General features: G+C 39.2%; 1 protein-coding gene across 1 annotated transcript in view; it reads left to right on the forward strand.

Moving 5' to 3' along the window:
• Positions 1-3,493: 3,493 nt before the first annotated feature.
• The window catches only part of MCM10 (minichromosome maintenance 10 replication initiation factor), a 37,179-nt gene continuing 25,625 nt past the window's right edge, over positions 3,494-15,047 (forward strand). Inside the window, exons 1-11 of the mRNA XM_075274027.1 lie at positions 3,494-3,778; positions 4,998-5,123; positions 6,086-6,226; positions 6,886-7,042; positions 7,469-7,634; positions 8,651-8,818; positions 10,242-10,358; positions 12,060-12,256; positions 13,298-13,398; positions 14,403-14,516; positions 14,642-14,756. Of these exons, the coding sequence (XP_075130128.1) occupies positions 5,012-5,123; positions 6,086-6,226; positions 6,886-7,042; positions 7,469-7,634; positions 8,651-8,818; positions 10,242-10,358; positions 12,060-12,256; positions 13,298-13,398; positions 14,403-14,516; positions 14,642-14,756 (1,388 nt within the window). The 5' untranslated portion in view covers positions 3,494-3,778; positions 4,998-5,011. The remainder of the gene's footprint in view (positions 3,779-4,997; positions 5,124-6,085; positions 6,227-6,885; positions 7,043-7,468; positions 7,635-8,650; positions 8,819-10,241; positions 10,359-12,059; positions 12,257-13,297; positions 13,399-14,402; positions 14,517-14,641; positions 14,757-15,047) is intronic.

Here is a 15,047-nt window from a genome sequence, read left to right on the forward strand (position 1 = left end):
TGTCAGCTTCTTTAGTGCTCTATATACAGTATATAGTGCATAGATAAAGTATGAATATGTACAGGGCTTGCCTTACAGGCCTCTATGTGCGGAAATGTTTTTAGTATCCACCTTAGGCTAAGGCCCCATGGTGATGTTCTGCAGCAAAAAAAAAGCGCTGCGGGAAAAAAACGTGATGGCAGTGCATCTCGGTAACGCATTGTGGTTCTTCCTGCAGCGCTTTAAACAGTTTGCAGCGTTTTCCTATATGGATTTTTTGTTAAAATTATACTTATGGGGAAACCGCCAGTGTTTCTGTGGGTATAATTGACATGCTGCGATTTTCAAAACCGCAGCGTGCAGCAGCACATTTCTCTCCACATGTTTTGTGTGGAAACTACACGGACCCTATTATATCATATGAGGTCCGCAGATTCCCTTAGGTGGTTGTTTTTTATACGTATAGGTTTATGTTTTGGGATCCCCAAAGGACTCCTCAAACTGAATCCTGAATGCATCTATAAATAGGACCTAAGTAATAAAAACTATCTTTTTTCTCTGAGTTCACTATTTTATATATAAAATGATCTGGGACTAACGCTCCTTAGCAAAAAAAATTAAATCAAACAAAGAAGGAGTTGTTGGGATCAAATGAAACTTTGTGTGTGAATGATTACAATTAGAGCGAAATCAACTAAAAAAAGCCTCCAGGCATAAAGGTTCCATATGGTATGCTGCAGAAGACTTGCCCATAGTTGATGTTGCAGTTTGACCAGTGGATCCTGCACACCTGTAGATGGCTTAATCTGGCATCCCATCTGTAACCATAAATGTTCAATTGGCGTTAAATCTGGCATTTGGGCAGGTCAAGCAAGTGTTGTAATTTGGTGCAATTTCTACTACTTTAATATCCGTTGCTGTTTTCCATTATAGGATGATAATGAATATTAAGAGAATGTCATAAGGTGACTGTTAGGGAGTGTTCACACTACTGTCAGTGTCTGTTCAAAATCTCGCACAGACATTAGGAGGCGGACACTAGTTGTGTCCGTGACACTTTTCATGAAAGGAAGCCATAAAGAAGAAGCAGAGCGTCAGTATAGCAGTAGATAGGAGACTAATCTCCCGGTGAGTATGAAGACTCCTAGCAGAAAAGCTGCTTGATGAAGGTCTAACGGAGACCGAAATATGTTTACCCCTATTATATTTTTGGATTGCATATTACTACAATAAAGTTAAATTATTTTTTGCACAACAAAAATTATCTTTGCTTTATTTTGAGTGCCTGATATTGTCTCTGTGGATATTGGGGGTGAAACCCTATTAAGCGCACCAATCAACATAATAGGAGTGGTGTGGGTTTTTTTTTTTCTAGCACTAATGTAAACAGCATCACAGAAGCTATCTTCTGTCATGTTTGCTTACTTTGGTAACTGAAGATGGTCATGCTTACATTACTACATTAGTGTCAATGGTAGCTGACACAGAATCAGTCCGGTGACAGCTAAAGTCCGTTGCAGTCATTCTATGACATTTTCTTAGACAGTTTAATGTCCGTAGTTAACATCCTATGACGGATGATCTGTCCTCTGTCCTGTCTAGCTGCAGCTTAAAAACACTTGTCTTTCAATCTCACTTAGGACTGAATTGCATTGTGCCATGAGAGGTAACTCATGTGGCCACTGGATGTCCTGCATATCTTATCACTACTAGACGTGACTGTCATATGCAGTGGTTTCCCAGATCATCAGAAAAGCATTTGGGTTATTGTGTTACTCTACAGCAAAGGACCACAAGGCCTCCATACTCAAACACAATAGTCATTGAATCCCTAGCAGAACCTGGATGTATTGTTAATGATTGAACTGTTCGTCCATAGCAGTCAGAGTTTCTTGTTTATATCTCCACTGCAAAACAAAGGCGACAGTGGCAAAACATTTAATGGGTGCCTTGACACCAAATTTCCCTCTGCTATGTGCCTAGAAATAGTCTAAGGAGAGATGAGGTTGTGTAATAAAAATGTCACCTGTGTTTGGATTTTGGGCAAGGAAACTATAGGAGCTTCTGTTGCTTGTCGGAGGATCAAATGATCCTCTATACTGGTATTCTGTCTGGGTTGCTCAGAGTGTTATGGCAGAGCTGTAAGTACTGTCACTTCTGAGTTATGCTTCAGAAAGCTATGATAAAAGGTTGGTACTACCCCGACCCCACATGGCTCCCATTTTACCTGTTACAATGCTCTCTATCATTCTTACATTGATCTTGTTTAACAATGACTGTCTGCTTATACAATATTAATTGTATTTTTTGGATTATTACAGATTCAAGTTGGTTACCCTTAAAATCACTGCCACTCAGTATGGAAGGTAAGTGGCCATACAGATAATCAGCATCATACACTAATATTGTTATACTGGTAAGGTTATATTTACATCTATGCTGGAGTCTCCATTGTAGACTCCCTCGCAGTGTCTGACTGAAAATCGTTGGAGGAAGAAGTCCTGTATGGAAGACTTTTTCTTCATCTGGTTTCAGTTTTAAAATGACGGACTCCATTATAGTCAATGGGGCCCATCTGACTTAAAGTGTACCTGGTTTTTGTGGTCTGGCTATCCATTGTTCTTGTCCTCCAACAGACCAGAACCATGGTTAGTCAACTCTAGTGGTGCGTAAATGATGAGGAATGAAAAGTACTTTATAAAGTTGAATATCATAATCCTACTAATATTATAAGTGTGAAAGTTTGTGTGTTTGGATGTTTGTTCCTCAATCACGCTAAAACGCCTGGACAGACTTGCGTGCAATTTTCCACAAACATAGTTTTCCCTTAGGATTGAGTCACAGGCTACTTTTGGTGCCACTAAACAACATGGCTTCCTAGCAAGAGACTCACAAAAGCAGGACTCCTAGCCCCAGCTATAGACTCTCACACACTGCCTGGCATTTCCTGCCTCAACCTGCCTGCACACTCCTTACTGTCACCTCAGGAGTAGCCCTCACTCTACTCACTCACATTTACATATAGCTTTCCACTATATAACACATCACATTGTCTGTATCACTACATACACAATACAACACATCTCATTGCCTGTATCACTACATACACAATACAACACATTGCCTGTATCACTACATACACAATACAACACATCACATTGCCTGTATCACTACATGCACAATACAACACATCACGTTGTCTGTATCACTACATACACAGTACAACACATCACGTTGTCTGTACCACGACATACACAATACAACACATCACATTGTCTGTACCATGACATACACAATATAACACATCACATTTGCTAGCCCACCAAACTTTTTAAAGCACTTTTACAGTTTCACATGTCTGTGTCCGCCCAATTCTCAAATCACCGCAGACGAAGTCGCGGGTAAAAAGCTAGTATCTAAATAAAACTGGTAAATCACTTCAATTTTTTTATCTATTCGAGCAATTGTCAGTAATGTAATTCTGCTTCATCAGGTGATCCTGACTTGGAGCTTCTGACCTCTCTGCTAGAAGAAAATGAAGGTGCTGAAAGCAGTGGTGCAGGATATCCCGACTCCACAAGTGAACCTGATGCATATGATGAAATTTTTGAAGCAGATGAAACAGGATCTTACCATGAAAGTGACAGTGCAGCTGAAGGACAGGATATTGAAGAGGTGCAAGAAGACTTTGAAACATTGTTTGGAGATGTCGATGATCTGGAAGATGAAACACTTGTACTTGAATCAAAAAAGAAGTCGCCATCCTCAAGCCATGATAAATCTAAAGAAGACCTCGAAGGTAATATACGGCCTGCATTAGGCATACTGTTTATATGCTTGGTTCACAGAATAGTCTTTTCACGTGTCACAGGTCTGCTGGGCAGATATACAAAGTTGACCCAGATGAATGTTAATGTGCATTAGGTACGAGCAAGGGATGGCTTGGTGTAATAGGTTTTTGCTTAGTTGTGAAAGTTGTGTTAGACTACATTCTCTATAACGGGTAGAGAACGTACGGCTCTCCAGCTGTTGCAAAACTACAACTCCCAGCATGCATACTTGCTCTGCTGTTCTTGGAACTCCCATGGAAGTGAATGGAGCATGTTGGGAGTTGTAGTTTCACAGCAGCTGGAGAGCTGAAGGTTCCTTACCCCTGCTCTATAAGAATGGTACTTGTCCTACATGTATATGTCACATAATATTACCTAATATTCTAATGAATATACATGAAGAAACTCCATCTCCTATGAGCTATAATTTGAAATAATGTAAAACTCTAAATGTTTTGTCTTGTTGATGAGATGCAACGCACACACACTGGGAAATCTACAGTGCTCAACTGCTCCTCAGTGTGTGATTTTATGAAAACCATTGCAAGGAAAAAATATTCACCAAAACTAGGCCTGTCACTACTTTGTGCTGCTCATATGTAGATAGTTGTGGGGTCAGATTTTCTTAAGGCTACTTTCACACAGTCAGTGATTTTCATTAGTGATTGTGAGCCAAAACTAGGAGTGGGTTAAAAACACAACAGGTACAAATATTTCTAGTATACCTGATCTTTGTGTAGTTTCCACTCCTAATTTTGGCTGATAATCACTGAACAAAATCATTGACTATACACTACCGAATAAAAACAGCCTAAGATTGGATCTTCAAATTTTATAGATCTTTATTTATTTTTTTAATAAATTAAGGTACATCTGCACATTACCTGTGTTGGCCATTTAAAGGGGTTATGCATGGTGCAATAAAGTTTACCATGGCATTCCCTACACTGGATAAGCTTTATTTTTAAAATATGGGCAGGTCTCGCAGAGCACTGATTCTTGCTTTAGCCGAGTGTAGCAGGGGAGGCCACAAGTCTCTGCTCTACTCTATGGGCGTGCAGCTGGTAATAGTGTGAACACAGGTAAGGTGTGTGGTTTGTTTTGGGTTTTTTTCCTTCCTCCCAGGCTATATGCGTGTTACAGATGGCCAGCATTTAACAGGTCACTTAGTCTCTTATTGCTTACTAGATGAACTGAGGAAAATGCAAGAGCAAATGAGGAAACTGCAGGAAAAGCTTCAGCAGACTGGTATTGCCTTGTCACCAAGCTCTGTACCACAACGGAAATCTCCCAACAATAAGACTATGACATCCGGTAAGATGTTTTTCATACATTCACTATGGCAACAATCTCATAATTGTATGTTCTCACTTTGAGTCCCTCGTTCTTTTGGCTGAAAGAATATCTTTGTTTCTCCTAAAATAAGATCTACCCCGATAATAAGCCGGAGCTAGATTTTCTAGGTTTTTGGGGTTTTTTGGAGAGCTTGAAATATAAGCCCTACTCCAAAATAGGCCCTAGCTAGTTTAACCCCTTCCTGACATCTCCTGTGGTCATTAGGTATTCCTGTGTCCAAAATTGCCCGTGCTACAAACTTTTAAAAATATGTTTCCTGTATATTGAACACCATAGCAGGGGGGGAAAAAAATCAAAAGTGCCAAACCGCTGTTTTTTCACTGTATCGCCTCTGATAAAAATTTAAATAAAAAGTGGTCAAGTGTATGACTGCTGTTCATGGAAAAAAATTAAGACCTTCCCCGAATAGAAGACTTAGCTCTTTATGTCAGAGAAAAAAAAAAAAAGAGCCAGCTTATTTTTGGACAAACACGGTAGCTCTCCAGGTGTCCGAAACCTGCAGATCACTGATAGCAAGGCAGCGCCAGAGAGTCATAGGCTATTAATGGGCAGCACTGCAGTATGTTTAAAAATTGTCATTGTGGGTGAAAATCTTGGAGTAGTTACGAGGTGGTATTTGACCTTCCTCTTGGGGAGTAATAGGTTGTATTATTTGGTGTAGGCCTTTGGTTAAAAGCTTTGCGTGGTATTTTAGAGTGGATGGGATTCTAGCAAAAAATTATCCACAGCAGACATGCTGCAATTTCAAAAGCTGTTGCATCATGTCAATTATACCTACGGAAACGCTGGCATTTTATATACAGGTATAATTGAAGCAGAAAGTCTCTTTGAAAAGCGTTGTGGGAAAAACTGCAATTCGTATCCAATCTCTAATGTCTTTACACTTTACATTTTTTGTTTTTCCTATTTGTCTTTATCAGCAAAATCGCAATGCAGTCCTTTAAAGGAGAGGAACCTTCCACTGCTGCTCGAGTCCAGTGACTTTGCAGCTCAGCTTGGAAACCTACAGACCTCAAGTGGAAAACCCCAGGAAGCTGCTAAAAGAAAGCTGCCTATGTCTGGTAAAGACAATGACTCCTATTAAGGTCTAGTTCATAAACAAAGGTTGTAAGAGGATGTTCACTCTGCGGAAATGGAAGAGAAATTTGAGGCAGACTTCGGCCGTGGCTTCCACTCACTATTTTGCCTCAGATTAATGGGCCGGATCGGCTGTGAAATCCACAGCAAGATCAAGTTGGAAGCATCCTGTTTTGAGTCTCTGCTCTTCCCTTTGATTACAATGGGAGGCATGTTCAAGGAGGAATTTGTCTCTGAGGCTAAGGCTAAACGTTGTGGAAACATAGCTTTTTTGTTGCGCTTCCAGCCAAAGCCAAGAATGGCTACAGCAGGAATGAGATAGATAGATAGATTAAAATAAAAATATACTTCTACCTTTGCTGGATTTGGCTAAAACAAAGCTGCATTTCCACAATGTGGAGCCTCAGCCTGATATTGAGGCAGAGTCTGTCTCAAAATGTACATCTCATTATGTCATGTAAAGTACTCATTAAATACAAACATATATAGAATCTTTACATGTTACACTTTAAAATCATTAACAGTTTAGCCAGTAGCTTCATCCATAAGTTCTTTAACTTCAGTTCAAATCTCGAGGAGCAATATGTTATCGAACAAAACCGTACCACTTAAGTACTCACTAACTTTTGTAATTTATTTACAGAAAATAAAGTTCCACCTCTTAAACAAGTGCCCGCTTTTTCATCCCAAGCATTAAAATCTACTAAGCAGAATCCTATTTCTTCATCTCTGGTGAATTCTGGTGGATCTCCTTCCAATCATCAACCTTCTCTTGAGAAGTTCTCTGGTCTACGGCTCAGGTAACATTCATATTGGGTGCTAATACAAAACTTGTTGGGAACTACATATACATCAAGTTATTAGTAATTTTCAGTAGGAAATGTTTAGTCCTGGTTAACTTGTAGTTTTTTGGTGCAGTTGGTTTAAGCCAAAGATAGCAATCGATCAATAAAGAAGGAAAGGTAAAAGGCTGGAGCCGTCTGTGCAGTTTGAACAAAGACAGGAATGATTAAAAGAGAAATGGGGAATGTAAGCGACGTTGATGCAATGCTGCTTTTTTCTAAATCCACTTCTTGCTATTGCTTAAACTGTGTGTTTTCAGGTCAAACGAAAGATTTAAATCTTTATTGTAGTATTCAGTGCATAAAATCCCCTATTGTTTACATTATCATAGTGGCTCAGCCATTCTATTTCAAAGTGATTAAATAATTTACTTTGCATTACAGAAAACCTAGGGTTTCATCCTCTGAAATGGAAAGGAAAATGAGCGGGCGCAAGCTGATCAGACTCTTTCAACTAAAGCAAAAAATTGCTTCAGAAAAGCTTGAGGATCAAGACTGGGTGACCTTTGGTGTAATTGTAAAGAAGATGACTCCACAAAGTTCTAATAATGTAAGTGTTGTTGTTTTGCCTTCATCTGCCTACGTTTGGATGTGACTTTTGTTTAGGGGTCCCTACTACCATGCTTGGCCACTTTTAAATAAATGAAATATCCTAAGAATGATAAAAATAGAAGAACATAAAACTATTGTGTCTCTTATCTGTAGATGTGTACGCTTCTGTTGACATCACTGCTCATGTGTGCAAGCTGAGGTACCCTGTGCAGACTGTTTTTGCTGCTGCTATGATCTTTTGGAAATGTGAGAAATTGATAGCTCCTCTATTGACCAGCTGTTCTCAACATCTGATAAATACAGAAAGAATCAGAGAAAATAGCTTTATTCTTTGTAAGGGTAAGTTCACACAGGGTTTTTTTGGACCCGAACCTGGGGCGGAGGCCGCCTCAGATTCTGGTCCAAAATATGGGTATCTGCAACTGGATGCCGGTGCAGTGCAGCGGCATCCAATTGCACAGTCTGCTCCGTATTAGGCCCGAATGAATGGGAGTAGTCGGAAAGGAGTGTCTTCAGGTGGATGTCGCGAGGCGAATCCGCCTGAAAGAATGAGCATGTCGCTTTTTTTTCCCGAAGCCTGAACAAACGTCTTCCGGAAAAAAGAACTGACCTGCTCCCATTGATTTCAATGGGAGCCGTCTTTTTGGTCAGGATTTTGAGGCGGATATGGCCTCAAAATCCTGACCAAAATACTGTGTGAACGTACCCTAAGGGCTAGACCATGTTACTACAGAACAGTTCCTAATCACTTGAATTGGGACCTAAGATGCCGTGACTGGGTTAAACCACTACTCAGAGAATGCAGCTCTTTGCATTCTACTAAATTCTGTATGCATCTTCTAAGAACAGCTGTTTAATGGGGGTATCAAACTCCCACCGAGCTGATACTGATGACTAATACTTAATCTCAAGCCACAATTTGGGAAAAAGTATCTTATCATGTATTCCACTGATGTGTTAATACATATTTTGCACCTTTTATATTTCACCTACATAATCTTGTATCCATCCTAGGGGAAAACTTTTAGTATTTGGAGACTGAACGACTTAAGGAATTTGGATACTTGCGTGTCATTGTTTTTATTCGGTGATGTACACAAGGAACATTGGAAAACAGACCAAGGAACTGTTATTGGTATCTTAAACGCCAACCCAATGAAGCCGAAAGAGGGATCAGATGATGTGAGTTACAATTTCTGTTATATAATTGATTGAGGCAGCATAGACATGTCAAGATCATTTTACTATTGGTAGGCGATGCTGAATCTTAATAAACATTTATTTTTTAGACGTTCTCTTTATTTAATAAGTAGAGATGAGCGAGTACTATTCGAAACGTTAGTTTCGAATAGCACGCTCCCATAGGAATGAATGGGCGCAACTGGCGCACAAGGGGTGAAGTGGCAGGATGCCGGCCCCAGCTGCGTCCATTCATTCCTATGGGAGCATGCTATTCGAAACTACCGTTTCAAATAGTACTCGCTCATCTCTATTAATGACTGTTGATGTCTAGTAAGGAAGATGCTAGTTCCTATCCTAGTCTGTGCCTTCACTTTCTCTTACTTACTACAAAAACCCTCTTTAAAATGTTCTTTTTTTAGGGGGGGGGGAGGATTTTATACAACACAAACAATAAGAACCCCTCAAAACACCGAACTTAACTCAAACCACAAAACTTTGCAGCTTCAGTTGTACTATTGATCCCACGCCTGGCATATATACTTCCTTTAACATACTCCGTGACTTACTATTGCCCAAAAACATGCAAGTTCCTGCAAATAGCAAGCCCTTCATTAGCCTATGTCAACCAAAAAAATTTTTTAATTGTCAGTGATGTGGCAGTAGGGGGAAAAAGACACTGAATCCTTATGTAACGGATTAGGCCATGTCCTTATAGGGATGGTCCATTATTTAATATTGAGGTTTCACCCTTTAAGGTGTTAAGCCGCTGCTCCAATCAAAGTTTTTCCATGAATTGAGTGCCAGGTTTATTGCTCCTTGAATTTTGAGCTAACTGCTTCATTTGTCCCATACACCACCTAAAGAATTACTTTTATCTCTTTCTAGATCAAAATACTGCAGAAATTGACCCCCCCCCTTCCCCCATGTAGTCTTTGTACCTGCTGTTTTAAATAGAAGGAACCCTGCAGCAGTGTCCCTTGATCAGATCATTAATCCATCATATATCAATAGTTAGTCTGGACTATTGGAAAGTGGCACCATTAAGAATCATGGTCAGGCTACATAATCTACATCCGGCCAAGCAAAGAGCAGTCCGCATAGAGAACTAAATGGTCCTGAAGTCATTTTTTTTTTTTTCTTCAGCTGCTATGACTCCGAGTATTTTTCTCCTATCTGCTATTCTGAGTTTTTGTCTCCTTCTGTAATATATTACTGTTATTATCCTGTATCTGTATTATCATGCTGCTGTGACACTGAAATTTCCCCATGGTGGGACTATTAAAGGATTATCTTATTTAATGAATACTGTTTATCTAAAATTGCTCTGTCTTCAAATTAGAGAAGATTAATAATTCTGGACTTGTATTTGAACCTATCTGAACACTTGGCTAAAATTTATTGAACTGTTCTGCTCTTTAAATAGGTGTGCCTATCTGTTGACAATCCACAAAAGATTTTACTAATGGGAGAAGCAGTGGATTTGGGAACATGTAAGGCTCGGAAGAAAAATGGAGATCCATGCACACAAATGGTTAACTTGGTTAGTGACCACGTAATAAATTCCTTTCTTGAATAAACCTTTTTAGAGTAATGTAAAAGTATCTATAATCTTAAAGGGGTTTTCTGTGATTAATGTTCATGACCTATCCTGAGTGCTGAAGCCTTTTCTTTGTTTACAGCACTGTGTACACTTAGCTCAGCATACACATATGTTTGTCCTGGGTATTACGTATGTGTCTGATTAATGCACTGTAGGTAAGTACTGTATCAATGCTCACTGCCTCAAACAGCTGATTAGAGGGGCTGCAGTGACACACGTGTGTGTGTGTGTGTGTGTGTGTGTGTATATATATATATATATATATATATATATATATATATATATATATATATATATACACACACACACGTCTGATATTGAAGGCCAACCTAAAATAGATGATCTGTAGTTATAAATCACAGAAAAGCCAGTTAAAGTAAAACCCTCCATGCCACTTTTCTATTGTGATTATAACAAAAAAAAAAAAAAAGGAAAAACATAAAAAGTAGTATAAAACTGCATGTATTTGGTGTCAATGCATCTGAAACTATCTGTACAATAAACCTAAACCATTAGTTATTCTGCATGGTAAATGTCATAGATAAATAGATAGATCTCTATTTCCCAAATTGGGTTTTAATTCAGCAAAATTGGAAATGCTTTTCAAAGTTATATAAATTGAATATTGGGTATTGAATAAAGATAACACATTTGATGTATTGTGAAGGGCAAAAAAATTCAAAATGTTAAAGCAATACCAAAATAGATTTTATTTTTATTTTAATATTTTTTTTTTTTCCCTCCAATCAGCCAGAAACCGTAAATAAAATTTGTCAAGTTACGCCCTAGAATATTGTCATTGTAAAATGCGTACTATCCTGCAAAAACAAAAAAGTCATATGGCTACATCACCAGAAAAATTATTATAATTCTAGCTTTATACAAAACAACAAAAACCCCAAACTGCTTGTAACAGGATGTATGTACAATTGTGGGATTTCAAATGGGATACACCCCAGATTTGAAGCTTATAAGGAAAAGACACCAGAAGTGACCTCCCAATCACTGCTCCTCCCCCTTAATCGTAGGAGCTACTGGTAAAATAGGGAATTAGCTACACCCCATGTTCTTAGCTTAGCTTACATATTCGGCCTTCACCATCCACTGTGCATTCACAGCTGGGAAAATGAATGCTCGCTAAACCCCTTGATACATTTTTTGATGGGTGTAGTTTTCAAATTGGGGTCACCACCTAGTGGGGATTCCATTTTACTGGCACCTCAGGGGCTCTGCAAATGGGACAATGTGTCCAAAACCAAACAATCTTAATCTGCACACCAAAAGCCATACAGTGTTCTTTCACATATGTGCCCTGCTATGGGTCTAAACAGCAGTTTGCATGTCATTTATACTTCACAGCGAGGACTATAAAAACTATTATGCATATGACTAGAAAGCTACTTTTTCCATGGCTCTGAGCACAATTAGTAACTGAGGCTGGTTTAATATATCTAGTATTGAAAGACTCCCTTTAACTAACAAGTGCTTGTCATGAGAGCGAAATATTGAGTATTGAGTAGTAATAAAGTATGGTTACAAATGTGTGTGTGTGTGTATGTATATGTATGTATGTATATATATATATATATATATACACATATACACATCTCTTATTTATTTTTTTTTTGTTTTGATAAAAAGAATGACTGTGAATACTGCCAGTATCACGTACAAGCCCAGTACAAGAAGGTGAGCGCCAAACGAGCAGATCTGCAATCCAGCTACTCTGGTCATGTTCCTAAGAAGATGGCAAGGGGCAGAAATGGTCTGAAAGAAAAACTTTGCCAGGATGGTTTCCACTATGGTGGTGTATCATCTATGGCATATGCCGCTTCCATGTAAGTATTGCGTTGATGAGCTTAATGGACTTGTTCAGCTCATTTTTATTATGACATATCCTCAGAATAGATCATCAATAAGAGATCAGTGAGTGTCCGACACCTGGGACCACTGTGGTTCCTTTGAGTGGTTTGAAGGGGCACGGTGCTCATGCGAGTGTCGTAAACCCTTCTCTCTGTTGCAAAACATTTGTTTCATAGCAGTTGCGCAATGTAACAGTCTTGTCCCATGGAAGCAGGGCTATAGTTACATCATATGGCTGCTGTAAAATGAACAGTGTGTGATATAAACAGAGAAGGTCCTGGACACATGCCCTACATCCCCTTCAAGCATCTGATTTGGGAGTCCCAAGTGTTTGATGCCCCCTGTTTACAGTTGTTCTATTCCAAGTATAGGTGGACAATCCTTTTTTCTTATGCATGGCTTCTTAAAAGGCCAATTATATTGTTAGTAAGACATGAGAAACAAAGGAAAGCATTTTTTTATTTCATGAGAAGTCTTACCAAAAAGGAATGCAGTAAAACGCAAACAAACTGAAAAAACAGCATATCTTTTCATTTGAAATGCCAAAAACGTGACATACAGCAATATAAACAAAGATCTTAAAAAACATTTAAATGGTCACTAATTTAGTCTCATTACATAGCGCATGTGATTCTGGACCAAAATGTAATTTACTTCCGTGGCTCCTATTCATTGAAGAGTAGACCGGAACCCAGATGACACCCATGTGCCACCCGTGCACTGGCTTTGCCGTTTAATCGTGGTCCGCACACAATCGTGTGCCATTAGTCTAAAGCAGCAAGGAGAAATGAAAATACTGTACATGACCCCAAAAACCTTGCTAGGAAATAAGCTCCCCCACCAGTATCACTGCTACATTGCAGCCTCCTTTACATGCCAAGTATGTGTAGTAGCTTCAGTATTAAGTATTGCATTCACTTTTATATGGTTTTGTCATACATGTAGCTGTATTTTCTAAATGTTTTTGCATTGTGCACGAATTGATCATTTTTCTTTGTCTGCAAATGTGTTTACAGTGCAGCAGCTTCAGCACCAAAGAAAACTGTTCAGACAACACTTTCTAATATGGTAGTCAAAGGAGCAGGTGCTATTACACTGGAAATGAGAAAGAAAATAGGTATTTAACCCCTACAGAGCACACTATTGTTTTGCCTTTCTATTTTTGGTTTTCACTCCCTGTCTTTCAAATTCTTTTTAATGTTAGGGGCTGTTCAAACTACCGTAATGCATGACTTTGTGTCCATGCAAAAAAAATAAATAAAAGGTTTCCGAGTGGAAAGGCTGCATGAAATGAATAGGTTTTAAAGCTGACCGCCGGCAAGCCATCCAGTTTCTCCAGGGTTTAGGAGGGAAACCCCAGGGTGGACAGTGGTGGTAGTGTGAACACCCCTGAAGAAAAAGAACTTCTTATTTGTACCCTTTAGTATTCTGTATGTTGTCCTGGGAAGCCAGGAAAAAAATCAGAATGGGGTTGAATTTGTTTTTAACCCGTTCCCGACATCCGCTGTACTAGTACGGTGGATGCCGGGTGTTTAAGTATGGTGACCGCCTGGGAGTTGGGCGGCCACCATAACCGCCTGGTGTCTGCTGTATGATACTAATGCCCACCGTCAGTGCCCACACCGATCCGTGGGTATTAACCCCTCTGGCGTCTCGGTCAAAGCTGACCGAGGCGCCATTTTCCTGGCGGCGCAGGGGTGCCGCTATTTTGCTGGTGATTGTCGGCACCTGGAGCAAGATCCAAGGCTAACGTCACGTTGGCATGACAGCCGGGAGTCTTCTAAGGCTCCCCGGCCTGTCTGCGGTGATTTTCTTTTGCAGGCAGCTCTATTTAATCTGCAAAAGAAATAACACTTTTTTGAAATTGTATTGCAATGCATTAACATTGTAATGCATTGAATTAGTGATCAGACCCCCCCTGGGGGGTGTTAATAGTCCATGAATGGACACTGCCGCTGGGTCCCTGCAGTAGTGGACACCATACATTTCCACATAACTCAGATTATGCATATCTGTCCTGGTGCACATAGGCGTTAAGCATTTGTTGTATAGGCTTTTGATTGTGATCTCACAAATCTTCTGTCTGCAGTCAGTGGTAAATGGCTATTATGTTGTTTGCAGCTGCTGCCAGGAAGGGCACTATGCAGTGTTCAGAGGAGTTTAAAGAGTTGCTGTCTGTGCCATCTCCTGGAGCACTTAACCTAAAGAAACATTTATCTGGTGTCAGTACACAAAGTAAGTTCACTTAGACAATTTAATCTGTCATTCTAAAGTTTGTTTGTTTTTTGTTTTGTTTTTTTGTTTTGTTTTTTCACCTTTAATTAAAACAGATTTGTCAAATTGTCAAAATTTTATTGTAGACTCTGCCAAGGCTGGCTCCCCTATTCAGTCTATTTCTGCATCAGAGCTTTTGAAACAACAAAAACAACAGATGTTAGATGCAAGAAAGAAAAGGACAGAAGAGATCCAAAAAAGGTAGCTTTTATAAAACTGCACTAGTTATGGCTATACATACTGCACATGTTTTGTGACAGTGTGCCTTATGCATTAAACTAATAGTGAAGCAAGTAACTTAAATCTGATTTCTAAATTTATACCTGAAATTCATATAATAACTGTGTATTAAGTCCTCTATCTGAAGCCATGCCCTTCTACAGTACTGTGTAAAAACTCTTGTGTACAGGCAGTTTATTGAAAATATATAGACCATATAATCTGTATATAATTTTTGCAAGGTGGATGTAGCATATTGGTCACAGAATGTTA

This window comes from Leptodactylus fuscus, chromosome 5, assembly GCF_031893055.1.
Source record: "Leptodactylus fuscus isolate aLepFus1 chromosome 5, aLepFus1.hap2, whole genome shotgun sequence".
Classification (NCBI taxonomy): Eukaryota; Metazoa; Chordata; class Amphibia; order Anura; family Leptodactylidae; genus Leptodactylus; species Leptodactylus fuscus.